The sequence below is a fragment of the Thunnus thynnus genome, chromosome 23, assembly GCF_963924715.1.
Source record: "Thunnus thynnus chromosome 23, fThuThy2.1, whole genome shotgun sequence".
In the NCBI taxonomy this organism is placed as follows: Eukaryota; Metazoa; Chordata; class Actinopteri; order Scombriformes; family Scombridae; genus Thunnus; species Thunnus thynnus.
This window is the reverse complement of record NC_089539.1, coordinates 26,177,193-26,201,460: the sequence shown is the minus strand read 5'-3', so window position 1 is coordinate 26,201,460 and position 24,268 is coordinate 26,177,193. Positions and strand designations below refer to the sequence as shown.

Sequence of the window (24,268 nt, the reverse complement as noted above, 5' to 3'; positions counted from 1 at the left end):
CTCAACTAAAACACATTCCTCAAGTTGTGCTGCAGCTGTTGGGAGAAACTGGAGATCATAACACACATAAACACACACATACAGGGTGTCAGCTGTCCAGCGTGAACAGCTCTTAACGTCCAGTGTGTCTGAAATTCTACCTCTGCAACCACTGTACACTATATTAATAGTTCCTCACCCGCAATGTCCAACGACCCCATCGCCTCAGTCTGGCTCCGCCTGCATCCACTAACAGCTGATAGATAGATTATAGATAGATAGATAGATAGATTATAGATAAATAGATAGATGATAGATAGATAGATTTTAGATAGATAGATAAATAGATTGATAGATGATAATGATCTATCGTTACATATAGTGTTTTATCTTACTGTACTGTGTCTTATCTTGTCTTTACATCATCATTCATAAGTTTGGACGCAGCTTCTCATTCAAGGGTTTTTATATTTTTACTATTTTCTACATCATAGAACAAAACTGAAGACATCAAAACTATGAAATAACTCATATAGATTCATGGTATAAACAACAAAGTGTCTTTCACCACTGTTTGCCTTGATGACAGCTTTGCACTCTGTTAATATCTGAACCAGCATCATGAGGTCGACACCTGGATGGTTTTCCAGCAGTGTTGAAGGATTTCCAACATATGCTGAGCTCTGATTGGCTGCCGTCCAACTCTGGTGTGTTTGGCTCAGACTCACAGAGCTGAAAAAGTAATGATGTTTTATTGCATGACAACACTGTGTCTGGTTTGGTTTAGGCACAAAAACCACCTGGTTTGGGTTAAAGTTACTATTTCCTTAAAGCTAGGCAACCTTTGTCGTCATGGCAACGGTAAATGCCACAACAATAATAGTTATGGTTTTTAAAAAACTGTCCCAATTAAAGCTGCAAGCAGGTCGGGACCTCGCACTCTGGCCCGTCGGGATCAGATAATTTTGCTTTTTAAAAATGAGGGATATTTCTTACAAGTGTGGTGTGCTTTTATTTTGAAAGTTTGATTGACATGTGTACTGTCAGGTGTGTAGAGACAATAAGTAACTGCAGCTGGACACAGAAAAATACTCATATATTTGAATGGAGAGCAAACCCACACCTTTTTGAACATTTACTGCTTCCACATAGTTTTAGATACAAACTTCATTTGAACTTTAAATGAGTCACGAGACTTTGACCTACAAATCTTGAATTTACATGTTTTTTCTATCTTTTATTGTTTTTGAGATATTAGAGTGTGAGTTTTAAAGTCTTTTCTTGCTCCTCCTGTGATTTTATAATGAGTGTGTATTGCGGAATGTTTCACAGCACTGAGGGAGTGACATCACCAGGAGCAGTTGGAGAGGAGGATTTTAGAGTACGCTTTTTGTGAAATCTCCTCATAAATCCCATGACTTTGGCCAAAGCTTACATTAAAAATCATATTTTAGTAGGAAATTTCATTGCGAATCCATTGATACAGCTTTGAAAGTGGTCAGACTTATAGTTTAGACGTCAGAAGCTTCTGTTTGACACAAAGTTCATCCCCATAGATTGCCTCCTCATTGGTTTACATTGTAAGGGTGATGTGGCACTGCAACTTTCAGGGCTTACTAGATCTAAACCGTTCAAGTTATTACAAAGTTTTTTTTTAGCACAGTGTCATAAGTCACCTATTAAAGCTTGAAGCAGATACCATTAACGCCCTCAGAGGAGATAGCGTTTGTTTGGAGGCCAAAAATTGGGGCAAAGTCTTGTTTTGATTGCGGACTTCCTGTTGGATTTAGGTCAGGGGTGTCAGTGTATGATTTGTAGGTCTTGATGAGACGAATAATTGAGTTTTGGTTTGATCTCTCTACAACATTCCTACAGGCTGTAGCGGCCATTTTAGTGACATAGGTGGCGCTAGAGAGCACATTGTGGTACTTTGGGGGTTCATTTTTACATTTCATCAAATTTTTCACCAGACCTGATGTGTGTGCCAAATTTGGTGAGTTTTTGAGCATGTTTAGGGGGTCAAATTAAGGTTGAAGTGGCGTAATAATAAAGAAAGAAACAAACAAACAAACACACGAAAAACAATAGAGTCCCTAAAAAAAACCCAAAAGACTGGAAACATAAGACTCGCGGTTGGAAACAGGAAGCTCACGGTTATCGTATCATAACATGTACTGTAATGTTTTGTATTTTATAGTATCAGATCTAATCTTAACGTAATTTATAGTATCACCTTATCACAATATACCATATATTATTGTAACACATCTTAACTGCCAAACAAAGAACAGAATAAAATGCATTTACATGAAATAACAACTTTGATTAAAATCTTTGAGGTTCTTGTAAATTTCAACCGTCTGAATGAAGAGACGCTCAGACCTGTTTGAGTGTTTTAAAAGGACAATGTTTTATTCTATTTACTCAGACACTGCACCGGACAAAACCATGGAAGCTTCTCTTTTTTTTTTTTTTAAATATTATCCTCGATAAGTCATATTTTATCAATATAACACAAGCTGTAAACAAATCAAAAGTAATAATTATCATAACCATCCTCAAGTGTTCTTCAATTTACAGGTAAATCCTTTAATCACCTCCTTCCTCCGACTGGTCCAAACGCATGCATGTTGTAACGCTTTAGAAAAATATCATGTGGAATGTAAACTCAACGTAAGACACAATAACTTCTTATGGAAAAGACTGTAAAAATAAGATGATTTACTACACCAACGAACAATTACAGCACATGAGCACTAGCAACAGTAATAGAGAATCCTTATTTCTTTCTTTAAAAACAAAAATCAACATCATGAGCCTCAAAAATATGTTTTTCCCCCCCCGTTTCACCCCGTTCCCCTGTTTCCCTACATACAAAGAATAATGTATCTTTACAAAACAAAGGAAGAGAAAGAAAACCCAACGTTGGTTGCATATGTCACATTAAAGTCAAGCAGTGATGGATGATGCTAATTTAGGGGCTGCTAGCAGGGTTGGCCATTTGCATTTTCACTCGAAAACATCAAAAACATTTCTCATCTTAAAAAACAAAACAAAGAAATCAATCTGCTTTTAATCAAGTTCAGTGGCTTCAATCAGAGATTCATCTCCAGCACTGAGAATATATATTTGCATCGTTGATTTCAGACGTCTGCGAATGTTTGACACTCAGAATGCAGAAAAATGCAAAATCCAGATCACACGAACTTGGTCTGCTGTGGCGAAGAAACGTCCACGAGATAAATCCAGAAAAAAACTCGTCAACAAATCCATAAAATCTACCTGGAAACTGATCATCATCATCATCACAGGCGTGGAGAGACGTTTTATTAAGAAAAGGAGAATCGTCTTTGTATCAAAATGGATTCAAACAAGTTGATCTTCAGGTGTTTCTGGTCACCACAGGTGAGACTCGAGTTTGACCTGCACAGGCAGATACTGATGTTTCTGAGAGGAGATTCAACATCTGTACATTTAAATGTTTTCTTGTATCAATTGTCCACTGGAACCCAAAAATCATCTCTTTCCACTGGAGCTACCATGCTGCACCTACCTACCTACCTACCAATCTATCTATCTATCTATCTATCATCTATATCTATCTATCTATCTATCTATCTATCTATCTATACTGAATATTTGCTATCAATTTCAGTGTAAAACAGCTTATAACTACACATACACATACAGCCAATGAATAACATAATGTTTAATGTAACATGTCAACTTTTTTACCAAATTTGGGTGAAGTATGGAGCATCTGGAGTCCTGGATTATAACAAAAAGATGAAGATAACCGGTGCACAACAGTGTCTCCTGGGTGCCATCTGATGCAAATTACAGGAAGTCAAAAATGTAAATAGACACTATTTTATTAGATTACATTAAAAAACAAAAGGAGCGAACTACGCATTTCGCACGTTGCTTCATCAGATTCACTTTTTTTAAAATCTAGTTTGCACAAGATAATTGCAAATTGTTATATTGTGCACAGAAGATGGATCTAAGCAGTGTTGCTAGATGGGACTTGAAAAAAGCCAGAATCAAAGCCTACAACGCCCAGTTGTCATAAACATGGCACTTTAAATTAAGAAAGGATCCTTTATATACATACATATATATATACATATATATATATATATATATATGTACATGTATATATATTGGTCCTCTGATTTTCTATCTCCTGTTTTGTATGGTATAATTAGGTAAACTCAAAACCACAGTTACAATAACAGAATAATGAAAAATGTATGATAGAAATCATGAAATATATCTTTCAGGACTTCAGGAGCTCTGACGGAAAGCATAAATATTAACAGAAATGTTAACAGACTTTGGTATTTTCTTGTTAGTTAGAGCAAATAGCTGTTTGGTTTGGCAACATGTCAGCTGAGGACACAGTTGGACAAAGTGTTGCGTCCAGAGTTATTGGATGTGATCTCCTGCCTCCAGCAGAAAGCTATAAGGCTACGACCCCTCTCACCCGGCTAACAACCTTTTTAATTTCCTCCCTTCTCTCAAAAGACTAAGAAGCATTAAGACCAGAACATCCAGGTTCCAGGATAGCACATACCCTGAAGCTTAACGCTCCAAACATAGCGCTGCAGGCACTCGGCAGGTTTAATTATTGTGCAATAAGACAGATGTTTTTAATGCACTTCATCTCGGGGGTCGTCTGATGTTGCTGCTAATTTCCCTACAGGTGCTAAATGTTGGATTTTATTTTACCCATTTGTTTTATGCTTTTATGATTGTTTTATGGGTTGGATATTACCTGTCTGTCTAATGTATTATGTGCTGTATGAGGGAGTAGTTTTACTATTTTTACTTGTTTAAGTGAGCAATCATGTTGATATGGCAATAAGGTATTGAATCTTAGGCAAGAACAGCTACATTACTGTGTTAGTTATTTATCTTTTCACATTTTAAAGTTATATTTAAAATGCGTAGTTTTGCACTTAAACTAATAAAGACAAACTGCTAGTAAATCATCAAACGTCTTATGAGTAAAGCTGAAGATATCAGACATCATATAAATTGATCCTGTTGAAGCTCTCAGTGTCTCCTTACAGCTGCTGAGCTAACGTTTCGTTAGCTAACGTTTGTTGATGATCTCTTTTCTTCAGACTAATTCGTACTGTCCACGAGTGTAAACTGGTGGTCTCAGCTTGCTAACGTTAACGTGCACAGTTGCTAACGTTAAATTGTTTCTTGACTGAGACTCATCACTCTAAACGCCAACAGTTTCTGTTTGTAGTTTGACTGAATCATGAAATAAATGCTGATAAAATAGCAGGAAACAGCTGCTGATAGGGGCTCCTGATGGCCACGCTAGCATCCTGCGTGGTAGCTTGCCGCCATCGGTGGTGTGAGCGTGTGTGTGAATGAGTGAATGTGGCTTGTAGTTTAAAAGCGCAATGAGTGGCTGGAAGACTAGCGAGTGGTTGTATAAGTGCAGTAAATTCCACTGACCATCGTCATAACAGTACACTTCAGCTCAAACTCTGCATATGTGATGTTTCAAAGCAGTGGTTCTCAAACTTTTTTACATCAAGGACCCCTAAACTGACACAAATTAGATCCTGGACCCCCATCTGATTAGATTTTTACTTCTATGACCAACATAGTCCGCCATCCTGTCATCGTGTTACTTAAGGATGGAATTAAAGTGACAATAAATGATTCCTCTTTTTGCTGGGGACCCCCTGGAACTCCCTCCTAGACCCCACTTTGAGAACCACTGTTTTAAATCACTAAATCTCTGGTAATATCAGCTAAATGTCTTTTAATAGTGGTACAGTACAGAGTCAGTGATGTAAATCTCCCCGAAACATCCTCGAATCTCCCTGAAGTCAGTTCAGTCAACATGTGGTGTATTTACAGTCTGATATCTGCCCGACGCGGCGCTACAACCAGAGCTCAAAGTAGAATAAGAAAAGTAACAGTAGGCAACATGTGCGTTAAATAAATCTGCCGTCAATCAAAAACAACAAAGATAAATGATTTTTCTTATCACAAATTGACATCAACAGTTCTCAGATGTGTTCATGTTTCTGTACAGCAGAGAAGAAGGCAGTCAGCTCTGACAGAAAGATCAGGTAAAAAAAACAAAAAAAACAAATATATGCACAGTGAAGACCAGACAGCTGCGGTGAGGTCACGCACGCATTCAAACAGATCTGCATGCAGAGGAACGCCGGCCCATGCATTCGAACACACACACAGATACAGAACATGCTGAATGCTTCCTCGTCTTCTACGTCAGAGCTGCAAAAACAAAACCTCCTCCTCTAAATCTCATCGCGTTTGTTGGACATCTTACCGTCATTGCTACATATCAGTAACACGGACACTTCAGTCACTCAGAGGCTCAAAATATTTTTAACGAGATGTTGAAAATACAAAACTCAGCAGAGGAACAAGAGGAAGCTTTTATAGATCGAGTCAGGGAGTAATTATGGAGTCAGGGAATAATAGTTTAGTTGTATTTAGGTGTTTTGATGTTGCGTTCAATGCAGTTTTGGTTTTGTGTAATTTTATGTTTGTCTTTTAACATCTTGGGATTGTGTTATAAATACATTTGATGTTTTTCATTGATCCATAAATAAATTCAGTCAAATGAGATGGCAGGAAGTGTTCTTTGACTTTTACCGCGTAGAAAATATGTCAGTTAGGTGTAAAGTTACATAAACATAATTTTTATATCATTGTAGTCTGTGTTAAAATATTCTAAACTTGCAGTTTACTTAGTCAGCTTTTCCTGGATCATTTCCTTTCTTCAGCAAATTCTTTAGGTGATAATTTTACCTGCTTTTGTCTTTCTTTTGTCACCTTGTTTAACATATGATGAGTTTCTACTTTCAACATATTCTTCTTGTAAGAAATTTTTACGGGCACCTGAGTGACAAAAAATGTCCGTGAGAAGTTTTCAGTGAGATTTCTGTCCTGAATCAGAGCTAATTTAAAGGATTTAGCTGGCGATTTGCTATATTTTTCTTTTGGTCAATAAATCTCATGTTTGGATCCTGAAACTATTAAAAACACGTCAGTGAGTCACACCGAGGTTCCTTCATCATCACCCAGTGCAGCGACGGAGGAATCAGATATATCAGGCTTTGATACACACACAATACTTGTTAGTAGATCAGTTCATTGTTGGTTTGGATCCAAACATGATGACACAAAGAAAAATATAGAAAATCACCAGAATTATACTTTAACCGGAGACAGATGATAAGATGGTTAAACTGCTTTTCTTAAGAGAAAAAGCTCCCAACAACTCCAAAACTATCTTACTTTTCACATCTTATCTTGTTTATTTCACACAGGTAGAAATAAAAAAATGAGACATGCTGATGTTATGAACAGTTAGCTCTGGAAGACTGTTAGCATAACTGCTACTCCTTCAAAAGAGTAAAAGTCTGAGGACATCAAAGACTTTCCAACAGGTCACAGAGGTGTTTTATGTAATAATATAAATGTAATTTTGTCTTTTGCAAGAATATGGGTTAGCAGAGCTTTTCTCTTTAATGCTAACACTTCACAAAATCTGAGGAAAGCTGTGAATCGAGTTAGCATCATTGCTACCTTGTGCTTTTAGTAGTTTAGGATCCTTTTAACTTAATGTGTAAAGCGTCTTTGAGCGCTTTATTAATACAATGTATTATTAGCTTCAAGATTTCTGACTCTTGAATTGATTAACTTAGTTAAGGAAGGTACGATATGTAAATCAAACAGCTTTAGTGTTGTGGACTTTTTCTCTCTATGGAGCGAGGCTAGCAGTTTCCACCTGCTTCCAGTCTTTGTGCTAAGCTAAGTAAAATGCATTTCTGTGCTGATGTCACAGAGAAGCAGAGGCGGATATCCATTTTCTCATCTGACTCTGGATAAGACGGTTACCAAGTGTTGTTCCCAAAATGTCCTTAAACTACAAACTAAAGAATCTATGTTACCTTCAGCTCTCTTTGTGTTTTAAGACATCAAATTTGAAGACATACAGGATTGGAAAAATAGCAATATGATATTTAAATGTATCTCAGGAAGAGATCGGTCATCAGCCGAGCTGCTACTATTCTCTCTTCTCCTTCGGCTGCTGGAATAAAAATCCTTTCTGAAGAGAAAAGAGAAAGAAAAAGTAATCCAAGGCGAGGTTAGCTGAGTTTTAGTGCGTTCAGAACAATGTTTTCCTCCACCAGAGGTTTGAACTATTCGAGCTGACCCGTCACTTCATCGCGGACACGTCATCCAAACCCGGTGAGTCTGTGGTGGTGCGGGGCCGCCGACCTCTGACCTCTGACCCCGTCATCCTCCAGCCGGGTGGATTGTGTTTCTGTATTGGTTTCCAAGTCTAGAGTGCGGACACTCGGACGATGTTGGCCTGTGAATAGTCGGTGGAGCTCGCTGATTCATCGCCTTCGGGCGTGGTGCCGGGTGGCGTGGGCATGCTGATGACAGCGGCGGTGATGTACGGCTGGTCACAGTTCAGAGGAACTGTCTCCTCAAATTTGGCGTTCAGACTGGAACGACTGGAGCGACTACAGAGAGAGACAGGAGGATGTTTAGAGTCATAAGACACTTCAGATGTGTAAATTTACAAAGAGAAGGAAGTGAAAAGCTCAGGAAAGAAGAAATACTTTTACTAATGAAGGTGTGAAGGTGGGATTAAACCGCCTAAACTGATGAACCCGAACTGAACCAGGACCTAACAACAGTTTTGTTAGTCGTTAACATGAATATCGACCTTTGAAAAATACATTTTGTTTTCTGTGTTCATATTCGTCTCTAAGTCATTGATGACTTGGTAAAATTTTAGGAACTAAAGAACTGATTCTCGTGTGTATAATTTTACATGTTTGCTCATAACTTTTTAATGGTGATACAAGGTTTAGACCAATGTACTCTATTTTTTACCACTCCTCTTAGCCCTGGTTTGTGCATCTCATATATCAGCAAACATTTGGGTCACAGAGATAACATCACCTTCTCTTAGAAGAAAAATAACCAATGATGTTGTAGAAGGTAGAAGGTTGTTTAAAAACACTTCCTGCTGTTTCAAAGGTATTTCCAGAATCCTCAAATACTCTTCAAACCATCTGGATGGAAAAATATTCTGTCTGCTGAATGATAAAAAGATTTTTAACTTGTTTCTCAAGTTGCGACTCTTTTTCCGTCCGACTGCCATCTTCAAGTTAAGTTAAAATCTGAGGTCAGAGTATTTTTCCTTTAATGGTTCGAAGAGTCTTTAATGGTTCTGCAAATACTGTCAGAACAACAGGAAGTGTTTTTAAACGATGTTCTCGGTTTTTCAAATAATGCAGGTTAATTATCTTTTAGAGAACGGTAGAGCTGCTCGCTAAATGTTGATTATTTGAATCATCAGTGGAGAAGCCCCTTGGTCATCTTGTGATTTATCAGTTGAATCACTACTTTGTCTCAAAATGACCAAACTACAAAACTGTGATACAGGCACCAGCTGTAAAACCTGATATATATTTAGACTTTTTTCTCCAATCAACCTTCCTGAATTAACTTCAATGATTTGTTCATCTAAACCATCAACCTGTCTCTTAGATCCCATCCCAACTAGGCTGCTTAAGGAAGTCTTACCCTCAGTTAGCACTTCTTTACTAGATATGATCAATCTTTTTAGTAACAGGCTATGTACCACAGTCCTTTAAAGTGGCTGTAATTAAACGTTACAGTAAGTCAACTATAGACCTATATCTAACCTTCCATTTCTCTCTAAGATCCTTGAGAAAGCAGTCTCTAATCAGTTATGTGACTTTCTACGTATCAATAGTTTATTTGAGGTTTATTAGAGCGCATGAAATCCACAGAGCGAATCTCATGAAGCAACATGCAAAAGACATAGTTTGCTCCTTTTGTTTTTTATGTAATCCGTTAATAAAAAAGTTTTAATTCTATATCCTGGTGTGCGCTGGAATAATTTTTTTGATTAACTGTATTTGCCCTGCATCAGCTGGCACCCAGGAGAGAGGCACTGCTGTGCACAGGGTATCTTCAGTTTTTTGACTATTCACCTTGTATATGCTTCCTTTAGGTAATATTATTAGGAAACACTGCATACATTTTCATTGTTATGCAGATGATACCCAATTATATTTATCAATGAATCCAGATGAAACCAATCAGCTAACTAAACTCCAAGCATGCCTTAAGGACATAAAGACCTGGATGACCTGCAATTTTCTGCTACTAAACTCAGATAAAACTGCAGTTATTGTGCTTTCACCCCCCTCTCCCCCTCCCTTCCTCTTTCTCCCTCAACCCAACCGGTCGAGGCAGACGGCGTCCACCTAGAGTCCAGTTCTTCCTGTTAAAGGGGAGTTTTTCCCTGCTGCCGTCACCAAGTGCTGCTGATGGGGGAATGTTGGGTCTAGACCTGCTCTATGTGAAAAGTGCCCTGAGATAACCTCTGTTGTGATTTGGCACTAAAAAAATAAAATTGACTTGACTTATTGACTTGATGGAAACAGGAGCTTTCAGCTCCGGTGGTGAATGTTAGAGAAGTCGACTAAACTAGTTTTGAAGCAGAAGCTGGTAAAAGCTCCTCTACCGTCCGGTGTGATCGACTCCTCGGCTGACATACCAGCACACACACTTTTTACCATGTGGAATAAAATCAGTGGCATTAAAGGTAAAAACTGAGACTTAAGTAGGTTGTTACAGCTGTTTAGTGTGGGGCGACTGTACTGTAAATAATATATTTCTCATAATTGATTCTCATTGTCATTCTGAATCATATTTACACAGCGAACCATCGTATCTGTGAACGTGTAGAGAGACAGCAGAGTAGCAGCAGAGATGTGACTGACACTCTGCAGCTCACAGACAGCAGTCTGGTCTCCCAGCTGTCCATGTTTAGGAGAAAGTTCCCAGACCTCCCACAGCCTCCCACAGCTGGACATATTCTGGATTCCTGCTCACTGACTCAACACGGGAATACACGGTCACATGATCTCTGCTGGCATGTGTTTATATACAGTATGTCTCTGTGTCCCATACTGCTCACTTCATCACTTTATTTTATAGTGTCCAGTTTTTAATTTCATGTGTTAATGTCAGTCAAGTTAAAGCTGGTCGTCCTTTAAATTAAAATGCTGTTCTTTATTTTAAACTGTATGAAACTATTTAGATGCAACTCAGATAAATATATTCAGGAGGAAAACATGACGCCAGAACAGGACCCCTGGTATCTTCTCAAAGACTCCTGGGACATTTTAAAGGCCCAATGGAACTTCTTGACTGACCACTGTAACCTCATCCAGGACCCCTGGAACCTTTTTAAGAATCCCAATGAGCTACTGAAGTATTATTACTCATTAAGGACCCCTTAGCTCTGTTCAAGACCTACAAACACTTCACAATGATCTTTGATACTTCTTCAAGGGGTCCTGTAACCTCTTTAAGGATTCCTGGGACTTCCTCAGAGATAATTTGAACCACCTTAATGATCTCTAATGACCAAGACCACCTTAAGGATTATTCAAAAATCCTAAAAATCCTAAACAAAATCTAAAACCTCAAGGACTCTCCAAGACCTTTTCAACCTTCACAAGGAACTCTAAACAATCTCTAAAGACCTTTGGGACCTTCTCAAGGACCTCTACACCCCCTTAATAACATCAGTTGTCACATATAAAGTATAAAATCCCACCTGTTGGTCAGCGGCCTCTCTCTGATCTGGATGGTGCTCAGCTCCTGCAGGCTGCCCTGCAGACCCACCGACATGTTGGAGTTCGGGACGTTGAAGCTCTTCCTCTTCCTGCGAGAGCAGCAGGAGGTGAAGCCATGAGGCGAGGAGGAGGAGGAGAGGGAGGAAGAGCGAGACACCTGCTTCACCAGACCCACCTCCCTGCAGCTCGACTCATACGTCTTCTCGTCCACAAAGTCGTGATTCTGAGGCGGAGAGGCAGGATGTTAGAGGCAGCGGTAATAGTGACGCCTTATTTAGATTTAGATTTAGTCTTTTGATGAAAATGTTTATTAGTTTTAGTTCAGTTTTTGTTAGTTTTAGTCAACAAAAACTAAAGTGAATCCAGCAGCTGATGATTCAGAAACTTGTAGATGAATTTAGCCCATAAATCTGTAACATCAGATAACATTACTGACAGAGACAGAACGTTACTGAATGAAGATGCATCTTAATAATGGCAGAGCAACAGGTTAAACAGCTAAATCAACTTCTGAACAAGAGCTCTTATTGGCTGCTGGAGACTGTTTGACCAATCGGGAGTGTGATTCCACAGATGCTTCAATAAGACTTTAAAACACTCATTAGTTCATTCATACGTCTTTCATATTGTCACTTAGTTTTTATTCATGGATGAAAAATGTAAAATATTTTGACATAGTTCTTGTTCTCAAGTGACTTTTCATTTAGTTTTAGTCTAGTGGAAAAAGGTTGCAGGGAATATTTTTTCGTCAAAATGTTGTCTTTGATTTTGACTTTTACAGATCTTCTTTGTGGGTAATCAGTTTTTTTTTCCTGATTTCATGCAGATTTATAAAAAGAAATAATGTGCTCTAATGTAATGTCACCTGGATTTATCTGTTGCCAACCTTTATGTAATCATAGTGTAGTCTGCTGCTAATCAGATTAAAAAGTCAGTTTCACTCTCTTTTTGTTAAAAAGACCAAAGTTGGAATAAACCAGAATGTTCCTTTAACTATGGACATCAAACAGTTTATACAGTTACATTGTACAGTTATACAGTTTATAAATTTCAGTGTGTTTTGTGTGTTTGTGTTCTCACCGTGGTTTTCTCCAAACAGTGCAGAAGGTGATGATGATGCACCTCAAAGTTGGGGTTGATCTTGCACACCAGCGCCTGTCCTGCCTCCTTGGATGCCTTCAGGGCACAAACATAAATCACATGACCACACAGTGATCCATCATTGGACATGTCACAGCACAAACAAGGACCGTCCCCCAGCGTCCGCGTTAATGTTCTCACCACCTATGGCTACGTTCACATCTGTCCAGTTAGAAAGTGACGGATTGCTCACTGGTTCAAACACAGGCCACAGACTGCCGCCATTCAGCAGCTTCATCGCTGCTTCTCACGGATGTGTTTGTGTTTCTGGTGTTGCATGTCTGTCTGTTTGACTCAAGCCTCATTTGATCCAAGAGAGCCACCGTACTCATGTTGCTCAGGGGTTCAGACTGAATGTGACGCAGGTGGATAGACAGAAGGGCTGAAGACTTAGGGAAGATGGCGGTAAGAGCTCAGATACTTAAAGGAACAATCCACCATTTTAGGGAGTATGCATTTCAGCCGTCTTTCCCAGAGTCACATGAGAAGATGGCTACGAGGCATGTTCAGTCTAGCTTAGCACAAAGACTGGAAGTAAAGGGAAACTGCTAAGAAGGAACACGCTGGACCTCCTGGGTCTGCAAGCCAATGGGAAGAGGGTAGGGTCTCCGTTTTGAACAACAGTTCACAACTTTCAAAGACTTTTCCCACACAGGACTTTAAATAACATTTGTAATATTGTTTTTCAGGTAACAACCAATAACCACTTCCAAGAGGGTTTACATTAGGTTAAGTTTTGGTAATGTTAGGTCCACAACTAGCCCTTGACTACCTTCCTTTAGGGTACCTTCTGGGGCTGAAGGAAGCTATGAATCTCACTATTGGGGACTGTAAAGGAAGTGATGCACCTGATTCCTGGCAGTCCTACTGGAAGCAATGGAACTCATTCATAAGGACCTCTTAAAAGTTGACACACTTAACTCCTTGGGAGTTTAAAGTAAGTGAAGCTTACTCCTGTGTACCCTAGAGGAAGGCAAGCACTATACTCATAGGGACCCCAAGGGAAGTAATGCACCTCACTGAATCCTGGGAATTCTATGGGAAATGATGAGCCTCAATCCTAGGTACTTTAAAGAAAGTAACACACCTCACTCCTAGGAATTGTAATGGAAGTAATGATCCTCCCTCAATACTGGAGACCTTAATGAAGTCTGGGTATCTTAAATCCTGAAGATTCTAAAGGAAGTCACAAACCTTCTGACGACCCAAAAGCAAGTCATCTGACTTCTGAAAACCCTAAAGAAGGTGACAAACATTACTCCTGGGGACCCTATACCCTTCCTATTGGCTTGCAGACTAAGGGAACCCTGAAAGGAAGTCTGCAGTTGGACCCTCTTGAAACTCCTAGCCTAACTTAGGACTGTGCCTCGGTTCTTTTCTATTCATGTACACAGTATCTGTCTCTTCCATCTTCTCGTGACTCTGGTTAAGAACTCAAACTAGCTTTTTTCTCAAAACTTTGGACTGTTCCAGACTGTTCAGTTTGTCTAGCTCCACTGTAGCCTCTGCGTCAGATTGACTCTGCCCCGTTCATGCTGCATGGCTGGCTGATTGACATGCAGCTCATCCTTCAATCTCATTCGTCCACACGGTGATGAAATCTAAGACGCGTATTGATTATGTCATGAGCAGCGCAGGCCAGTCAGTCGGCAGCCGAGCCACCGAGCCAATCAAAATGCACATGAATCCAAACAAAACAGAGAGGAAGACAGAAGCTGGGAGGCGAAGGTGGAGGGATGAAGCCTTTGGAGACCCTCAGAAAACACCTGAGGACCAGGTCATGCACAGTTGAGTTAGTGGGGCGGACTAACGAATGAAGAGGTCAATAAACAGTTTCTGTTCTCCACATATGGTGTCAGTTTGAGAGCAAAGATGAGAGATGTGCAGAGATTCTAAGAAAAAGAAAAAAAACAAAGAAGCAGGACTGAGAGTGAGTCAGTGATGCAGCCACAGACAGCAGGGTTAGAAAGAGATGGAAAGAAAGTTCAGCAGTAACAGTTTCCTTTGGCGGAGTTAAAAGTAACATCAGGACAGTGAACCTGCTGGTATTTTTCCATCACAAGGACTTAAAAAAAACTTAAAATCAGGCTGAACAGCAGGATTTTTCTGCCCTCTCTGTTTCATCTGTTGGATGAGGTCAGAAATGTTTTCTGTTCAGCCTGTAACCACATCCAACAGTGATGTCACACCTGGAGTACACCTGTACATCACTGCAGCAAGGTGAGAAGTTACACCACTGAAGGGCAGCAAAAACAAGATGTTCAGGGTGTGCTACTTTAGTTTTGAATAACTTGTAACCTAAAACTGAACCTTGCAGAGCAAAGATGGTCGGTTCTGCCTTGCTTTTCCAGCCCTGGTATTTTACAAACCGGGAAGGATCAGATGTACGTAAATAAAAAGGCGAGAAGCTTTAGATGTAAGTCATTGGAATATTAAAAAGTCTTTGGTTTAAAGTTGAAAAAGTCTTCATTCATTTACACAGAGTAGTGACACGGTGGCTAATGCTATGTTGTTGTGTTTGTTGTGGTTGACATATGATGACAAATCTGCTTAACCGAGCACCTGGAACTTGATTTAATACCCAAAATTTATCTCCCTGAACCTGTGGGAAACAAAAGCAGAACCCGGAACAAGTTCAGTTACAGGTCTCTAAGTCCCAGTAATGGAAAAACTCTAGAAGCAGCTCATAAATGAAAATAATTGTAATAACAAAATTTATTTGTAGCACTTTTCAGAACCAATGTTTAAAAAGTGCTTTAAGCAAAACAGACAATAAAAACAAAAAAAAACAGGAATAAATAAATAATGAGGCAAAAACCAGTAAAACCAGTAAAACATAACATGATGTCATGAGCAATGTATAAAACAACAAAATGTCAAGCATAGCAGACCCAACATTTATCAGTAGGCTAACTGATAATAATGTATTTCAAGATGACGGTGTGGTGCCAGAGCTAACAGGTCATTCAGAGCCTGGAGGTCCAGATTTTGCTCCTAAACTTGGAAACAGCAGGTAAGAACACAATTTCACCACAAGGTCCATGTAGTAGCTGTTCAAGATGAGATATTCTGTTCTGGAAGTGCTCAATCTATTAATATCTATAATTATATGACAACTGGACAAGTCCATACGCTGAGGGAGATGATATTATGTCATTTAAAGCTCCAGAACAGGTACTAAATGGACCTTATGATGAGATTCTTTTCTCAACAACAAAAACATGAGAAGAAAAGTCTCTTCCAGCCGTCCAGGAAAGAATGTGGAAGAAAACAGCTCCAAAACAGCTTTTACGGTCATAGTAAGAGTCACTAAAAAGAGTGCTTACCATCTGAAGGGTTTATATTTTGAACATTCTTCACATAATTAAATGTTTGAATGCCTGAGTGAGTCACATGTCTGGGTTCATGCTACTTTCAGACTCTGGCTCAGTTGTGGATGAATTCAGCTACTTTTTGTTTGGATTATGGGAACCATAGTGTTTAGAGTTGGAGTGAAACATGCGACTAAACATGAGGAAGTTTGGAGCTTTTTTGTTTGTTGTTGACTACAGATGGGTAGTAAGTAAAACATATAAACTGCAGGTCAGAGTAGCTTTATGACCCAGTGGGGGAAATGGAAGAATGTTAATGTTGAACCGATTGATATATTTATAGCTTGACAGATAAGAAAGAAAAAAGAAAACATGATGGATCACTGACTGAGGAAAACGGCAGCGTGAGGAGGTAAACAGCCAATCCCCCTCCGGCATGCAGCAGCCTGCAGCGCGTTCGGTCACAGCTCAACGAGAGAAAGAAAAACATGAAAAAAAAAAGGAAGAAATCAAAGGATAAAAAAAAACACCAGCACCACCCGACGACGATGACGACTGCATTTCCGTGGTTACCTCCTCGTCTGGGCCAATCAGCAGCTGGTTGCGTTTGTACTGCAAATAAGCGTTAGCCCCTCCGCTCTTCACCGCGTGAATTCTAGCAAGCCTGGTTTTCTGTTTGTGAACACACACACATGTCCATTTAGCCTGTCCAATTATCCTCTGTGTGTGTGTGTGTGTGTGTGTAAAGTGACGAGACAGAGCAGCTGAGTTAAACTGCAAAGACAGACTGTATCTGTGGAGAACAGAAACACTGAGGAAAGATTTGAACCCCAGAATCTGTCTGATCAAATAAAGAGATAAAGAGGTCAAAGTCCTAATTATCATTTTGAATTTCATAAAAAAAGATTCATTTTTTGTGATCTCAAAATAATTATTTTCAAAGTCGTCTACTTGTGATTATCTGACTCAGAACCTGAGAGGTTCTGCGATGGCTTTGTGACCTCAGTTTTGGGTTTATTAAGGGATAAATTCATGTATTAGACTGAGCCCTGGAAGCCAAGAGAAATATTTTCCTACAATCTTTTGCACAAAATTAAATTATCTTGTGCAAACAAGACAACATCTCAAACAACATAATAACTTGTGCAAAGAACATATCTTGCACGGTGAAAATTAAAATCGGCCTGAACATAACTTCTCAACAAGATAATAATGTGTGCAAACAAGAAAACAGTTTGTGCAGACAAGATAATAACTCACGAAAACAAGAAAATAATTTGTGCATACGAGATCATTTCTGCAACAGAGATGATAAGTTGAACATGAAAGACAGATAATATCTCACATGAACATGATACTGACTTGTGGGAACAAGATAATAATTAATAAAAGTTAATTTCTTGTCAATATTTTGTGGGGCTTCAGCGGCTCTGAAGGATAAATCATAATTACGAGAAAACGAATGTCTGTTTTGTTTTTGAGCGGAGCGTCTCGTGTGATTCAGACAAATGTTGATCGTGTACAGATTTTGGTATTCAGACAGCAGCAGACAGAGAAAAGATTCAGCTGCTTCATGTTTCTATCGGCCTCCCAGTGGGATAAACAAAGATCTCCAGCTCAACCAGAACAGTCATTTGTTGATGTTGAGAGGAAGTAAATCCTGGACGCAGCTCTGTTCTCTCTGCGTCTTCCTCCCTTTTCTCCTGTGGGTTCTGCAGAAGCTAAGATTTCTAAATTAAGAAGAAAAAGCACAAACTCAGCTGCGATGGGACATGACGGGCTTGTGCTTCATGATGAAGATGAAATCTGCTGCAGTAAAAAAAACTCACAGTGTTAACGTTCACATTTGTTTCTATCTGTCCGGGCAACAATCTGACTTCTGTCTCAACAACAGCTACGTAGAACAGTTTCTCAGTGAGTTGGAGGAAGTTTAAAGGGGGTTAAAGGTCGTGTCATCACCTTCTGAGCTCGTCTCTTCTCAGCTCTCTGGCTCTGGTGGTAGATCCGGCTGAAGTTGGAGACGATGACGGGCACCGGCAGGGCGATGACCAGCACGCCGCTCAGCGAGCAGATAGAGCCAAAGATCTTCCCCACGATGGTCTTTGGAACCATGTCGCCGTATCTGAGAGAGAGAGAGAGAGAGAGAGTCAGAGGTCAGAGGTCGGGCTTTGACTTCAGGCTCTGATACTGATAATACATGCGGGATGGTCACACATGTTCTCACCAAATGTTACTGCAGTCTCTTCAACTCTATAAATCACCATGAATAGAAATAGTTTTTGCTCATTATAACGAGTAAAACAACTCATTATAACATTAAACAAGTGATTTTTCTGGTTCTAAGGAGAAAAGTGTTATTAGACTGTAAACTGCTTGTTAATGTTTGAATGAATCGAGTCTAAATGTCTTTTAACGCAGAATTAAATACATGTGTTTGTTTTCAGACGTTTATAACAATAAAACTCTTCATCATTACAACCAGAAAAGTATCTCGGAATAAGAAAATACATTTTCCTGTTATAAGTATGGAAGTTCTTTGCTGTTGTGCAAAACATCTTTTTTTTCCCCCCAAATTTGCTGTTAAACTCGCACGATGTTAAAATATTTACAAGAGAAATATAAACGATCATAAATACTAGAAATTCTGCACTGCAAACTATAATATGGTCAAAACATTAAATCCATATTTTTGTGCAAAATTGCAAATTGTAAACTCTCTAATTTGTAAACTATAGTCAAGGTCATCAAATTCCCTATTTAACAGGTATTCATATATATATATATATATATATATATATATATATATATATATGTGTGTGTCAGAGTCTGCTCTCCCCCTCACCTGTTGCTGTGGGAATCATCCAATCATTCAGTCTCACTCTCTGCTCTGCAACACCCCTCATTAGTTCAACCACCTTCACCTGGCGCTCCCACCTGCTCATCATCTGCAATCAAGCCAGTATATAAGCTGCCTCGGCCCACTCCCTCTTTGTCAGATTGTCTACGCTACTATGCTCAGTCATCTTGCTTTCTTCACTGGACTGACTTCCTGGTTCCTGATCAGCTTGTCTTCGACCATCGCTCCTCGTCTCTGCCCCGGTAAACCCACCAGCCTTCTGTCCCTGACTCTGAGTTCTGCCTGCCTGTTCCCTGGTCTTTGTCTGCTGTGGGAGTGGAAGATCCGGTGGAGTCATACTCATTAGAACTGTGTTTCTCTGACCGTGCTAATATTGCCTTGACATCGTGTGAAATAAAGACTGCAAAGTTTATACCAGTGTCATTTGTGCTGCTATTGGGTCCATCCTATACCAGTTACATATATGTGTGTGTGTGTGTGTATATAAAACAAGGTCAGAGAAGTTTTTAAAAACTGTGTAAGCTGCTTTATACATGTAGAGACAAATAAACAAAACTAGAACTAAAACATGTTGGGGGATCATGATAAATATAAAGTAAACATAAATAAAGTGAATTAAGTGTGACACTGAATGTTGGAGAATAGTTATGTGATGTATTTGTGTCATTTTCATCATCTCCTGATATGAAAACCAGCCCCTCACACACTTCCCTCACAGTCACTTTTCCTTTAAATTGTCCATTTTCCAGTTTGCTTTTAATTCAGGCTGAAAAATCCATCACATATGTCAGAATCTTCATTTATATTCTGTATTTCCATTTATTAAAATGTGTAAAAATGAAGCAAACAGTGTGCGAGTCTTAATATTTATTCCTGAAAGATGATCAGTTACAGAAAAAGCACTTTCCTTTAGAATAAACAGCTGCTGCTTTATGAATAATGAGTGTAAACGCTGCTGCTGATGACAGAAACTCAATGTGTAAACTAAACGCTACTTTTTCCAACAATCAGCAGAAAATGGAGCTGATGCAGCGTTTTGTCCCTTTTCTGAATGAAGCTGCAGTTCAGTCGGCGTCCACATGGAGGAGCCAGAGATCTGCAGAGTTCATTATTCTGACTGTAAAACATCACAGCCTGTAAACACTCTGCAGGCAGATGAGCTCATTTAAAGTCCTGAACAACATTCAAACAATAAAACCTCTTCAGCAGCGTCTCTGCGCTGGTCGACTCTCAGTCCTCTTTAAAAACACGTCTCGTTCATTATTATCAGACACAGAGAGATGTATATTCTACCTGATGGCCGTCCTGCCTTCCCAGCATGCTCAGCGGTCAGATGTTCAGATGGAGGAGAGCTCAGTTTGTCTCTGCGGGTTTCTGTCTCCATCAGCTCAAATTAAAATCCTGCAGAGAAGCTGCAAGAAACTTTATTCACACACCAATGCTGCGACAAAACGAAGAAATACACCAAGAGACGAGACGTGTTTGATCCCTCGAAGTCCAAATGCAAAATAAAAATGAGACTAAAGTCATCTACAGAGACAGAAAACTGATGTTCTGATCTAAAATATACATTTCTCTCTTTTATTTTTCTCAAAGAACACAGGACTTCCAGAGCTGCTGCTGCAGGAGACAAAAATACCTTAATTCATTTGTTGTAGATTATAAAATAAAATAAATCTTGTACGTTAGTGTGCGTCATTTGTCTCAATCTGTTTATGTTCTTTGTATTTATTGTTGCTGCTCTCTATTTTTTTTTTAACATACAGTCATCAAAGGGCATTAAAATAAAGGTCGTAATCTATTAGGGCTGCAACTAATTAATCTGTCAATTATTTTCTTAATTAATCAATTAGTTGTTTGGTCCATAAAATGCTGATCAGTGTTTCTCAGAGTTGAAGACGACGTCATCAAATGTCTTGTTTTGTCCATAACAAAGATATTCAGTTTGCTGTCATAGAGACTAAAGAAACCAGATAATATTCACATTTAGAAAGATGGAATCAGAGAATTTTGACTTTTTCTTCTTAAATGTTTAATTGATCATCAATATAGTTCACAACTAATCGATTAATCAACAAATTGTTGCAGCTCAATAATCTACAAACTAAATGTTCCAGTTTGAACTTTTGATCAGCTGCTCAAACAATAAACTGACAGGATGAACCGCTGCTCCATCAAACCTGTCTGACTGGAACTAATCGTCTTAAATCCTGCAACAGACGACCGACGAGGGACCAATCAGGGGCCTTTAAAAGACGGAACTAGTGTTACGTTTCTTTTACAGCATCATGAGCGCTGAAACATTTAGTCGATTGACAGAAAAATGATCACAACTATTTTGATAATGAATGAATTGTTTAATCAAAACATTCTGTAGTTCTTGTAGTTTTCTTAATCTTATTCTGCAGTAAAATACACATTTTGAGGTTTTCATGTGTTGTTTAGGAGAGCAAGTTGTTGACTTCGGGTGTTACGAACCTGTGACGACATTTTTGAAGATTTTCTGAGACTAAACAATGATAATCAAATAATCAATAATGAAAATAATCATTTGTTGAACCACTATAATTGTTATATACTATTAAAATAAAGGTTATAATCTACAAAATCCTCATGTTTCATTCTGGGTGGCATGCCGACAAACAGTCAACCAGGGGTCAATGGGGGGCCGACAAAGGGCCAACCAGGGGCCGACCTGGGGCCAACAAAGGGCCGACCGGGGGCCGACAAAGGGCCGACCAGGGGCTGACTGGGGGCCGACTTGGGACTGACTTGGGGCTGACTGGGGGCCGACCGGGGGCTGCTAAAGACAGAAATAGTGTTATGTTACTTTTACAGCATCATGTGTGTGAAATGATTACAGACAGTAATCGGCAGTAATTCTTGCTGCTTTAATGAGCGACTCCACACAAACAGCAGGTTCATGTTTCACACTCGTGTTTTAAGATGCAGACGACCTTCATCTGACGGACACAAACATCTCTGTTTTCTCTGCAAACGTCTTCTGTTCTCTCTGAGCCTGCAGTGATGGAGGCGGCGCTGTTTTTCCACCACTGCTGCTCAGTGTGTGTTCAGGGTCTAAATCTGTCCTCAGCACTTGCAGCTCTTTGTGTCCACTGCAGTTTAATATGAGAAGACACCAATTAACCTCCCGTCTCCTCGAGACAGACGATGAACAGTGACAACGAGGACGAAGGCCGCAGCAGCGTCACGTCAGAGTCCTGCAGCCTGTTTGAGTTCAGACGTTCAACGTCCACAGTTTGCATCCGTTAAATAAGAAAAGGTGAAGAGACGAAATGTAACGATGGTGATGTTGATCTGAAACATGATATCTGATCTAATTCTTGCTCTCCAGAAGATGAACCCCTGTGGATTTTAATGACCACATGATGTTTCCTCTGGCGCCACCCGCAGGACAAACTTTACATGTTTATCTCAGATCTTAGAGAAACTGTCTTCTTCTCTAACTTCATACTGTCCAGCTGTCAAAGCTCTGCCTCCTTTCACTTCATTTAAACCCTGTTTCTGCGCTACTCTCTACCTTTGTTCCCAAACAATCCCACAATGCATTCTGTCATCAAATGTCATCAAAATTACAAGATGGCGGTATTTGCAAAACAGCCCGTTATTATGGTTTCTTACCATCCAGCGTATTCTGTGTCATTTCATGCTGCATTCTGATTGGTTGGTTTGTAGTAGCAGCAGTCACATGGTGTGACTTTGGTCCTAAAATCATCCGTCGGTGGATTCTCACAGTGAAATCTCAGTCAGAACAACATCACACAGAGTGAAGAAACCTTCAAACTGTGGAAATCTGAACAACAAAGCTGATGTTTTATACCGCTTGTAATATAGTTTTATATATCACAAGCTGGCAGTTATGAACGCAGCTCTGTGCAGCTGCAAACTAAGTCTGTTCCGTTCTGTCGTCTTTTAAACTCGAGTGTCTGCAGTCACTGATTTCCTTTTAGTCTCTTCTTAAAACTCACTTTCCTGGTTTTACCAGAGTTTTTATTTTCTTTTAACTTTCTTTTATTTCTGCTTTTATAAGGACAGTTGAGCCTTCAGCTGTGATGTTTGTTTATTTTATTTTATTTATTGTAATTATTGTTTTCTTCCTCAAGTGTGTTTTGTGTCTGTTTGGCACATATGTAACACACCACTCTGTGTGTGTATGTGTTATTAAAAAGAAAACCTAATAAAAAGTAAACAACAACAACAAAACAGCAGGGAAAAGGAGGTGAATTATGACCTTTTCTGTTTTCCATAAAAACAAATAAATGCTGTTTGTGCGTGTGATGAGCTCTGCAGCCTGTAGGAGGCACTGACGACACTTTACACTGAACGAGGCTTAATGATTAATTGGAAGCTTCTGTATTAATGAGCAGCAGATCCTTGATGAAGGACACAGTCATATGACTCTGACACACACACCTGTACTCTGACTGTGTGTGTGTTTCTAATTCTGTATGCGTGACAGTTATTGTGACACACACACACACACACACACACACACACACACACACTGACAAGGTCGCAGCCTCTGATTGGCTGTGAGCGTTCAGACGCTCTGACTCAAGGTTCGGAGGTTTGAAGGAGGAGATGAGGTGATCAGTCATTGACACAAACTTTGCCGTCACCTTGGAGAGCACGTTGCCATGACACTGAAACTTCCTCTACAGGTGAACGCAGACCAGAGAGCCGCCTGGTCTGAGACTGAACCTTCTGCTTTAAAAAGTCTCATTCTTGTAGTTTTGTCATCTTTCCTGCCACGGTTCTGCTTTACGGAGCTTTTATCAGCTGCACTTCAGGCACAACCAGTGAGGTTCAAACGCAAATTAACAATGAAATCCTGCAGAGACACGACATGATGTAATCAAATGTTCCCGAAGGCCTCGTTTTAGTTCCCACATGTGAAATGGAAATGGGTTTTCTAGACTCAAAGCACTTTTACACTACAAGCCACATTCACACGCTGATGGTTCAGCCTTCAGGAGCAGTTTAGGGTTCAGGATCTTCAACATGCGGTCTGGAGGAGCCGGGAATCAAACCGCCGATCATCCGGTTAGTGGGCGACCTGCTCTACATCCTGAGCCACAGCCGCCCAAATGTTTGTTTTATTTTCTCAGAATTGAACAGAGAGAACATTACCTGAAGAAAAAACTGTTATAAATTACAAATTAAATTAAAAAAATAATCCAATTACGAAGAAAAAAAAAACACATAAAAGAAATATTTAAAAAATAATATAACAGAAGGTCTGCGCTACGAACTGGAGTGAA

The 24,268-nt window shown here is 39.5% G+C and overlaps 1 protein-coding gene across 2 annotated transcripts in view; it reads right to left on the bottom strand.

Moving 5' to 3' along the window:
* Window positions 1-5,962: 5,962 nt before the first annotated feature.
* The window catches only part of kcnd2 (potassium voltage-gated channel, Shal-related subfamily, member 2), a 79,634-nt gene continuing 61,328 nt past the window's right edge, over window positions 5,963-24,268 (bottom strand). Inside the window, exons 2-6 of one of the 2 annotated variants that reach the window (XM_067582005.1) lie at window positions 18,089-18,251; window positions 16,703-16,801; window positions 12,759-12,854; window positions 11,660-11,901; window positions 5,963-8,516 (exon numbers count right to left, since the gene is read on the bottom strand). In XM_067582005.1, the coding sequence (XP_067438106.1) occupies window positions 8,330-8,516; window positions 11,660-11,901; window positions 12,759-12,854; window positions 16,703-16,801; window positions 18,089-18,251 (787 nt within the window). In that variant the 3' untranslated portion in view covers window positions 5,963-8,329. The remainder of the gene's footprint in view (window positions 8,517-11,659; window positions 11,902-12,758; window positions 12,855-16,702; window positions 16,802-18,088; window positions 18,252-24,268) is intronic. The other variant, XM_067582004.1, reaches the window with a different exon arrangement.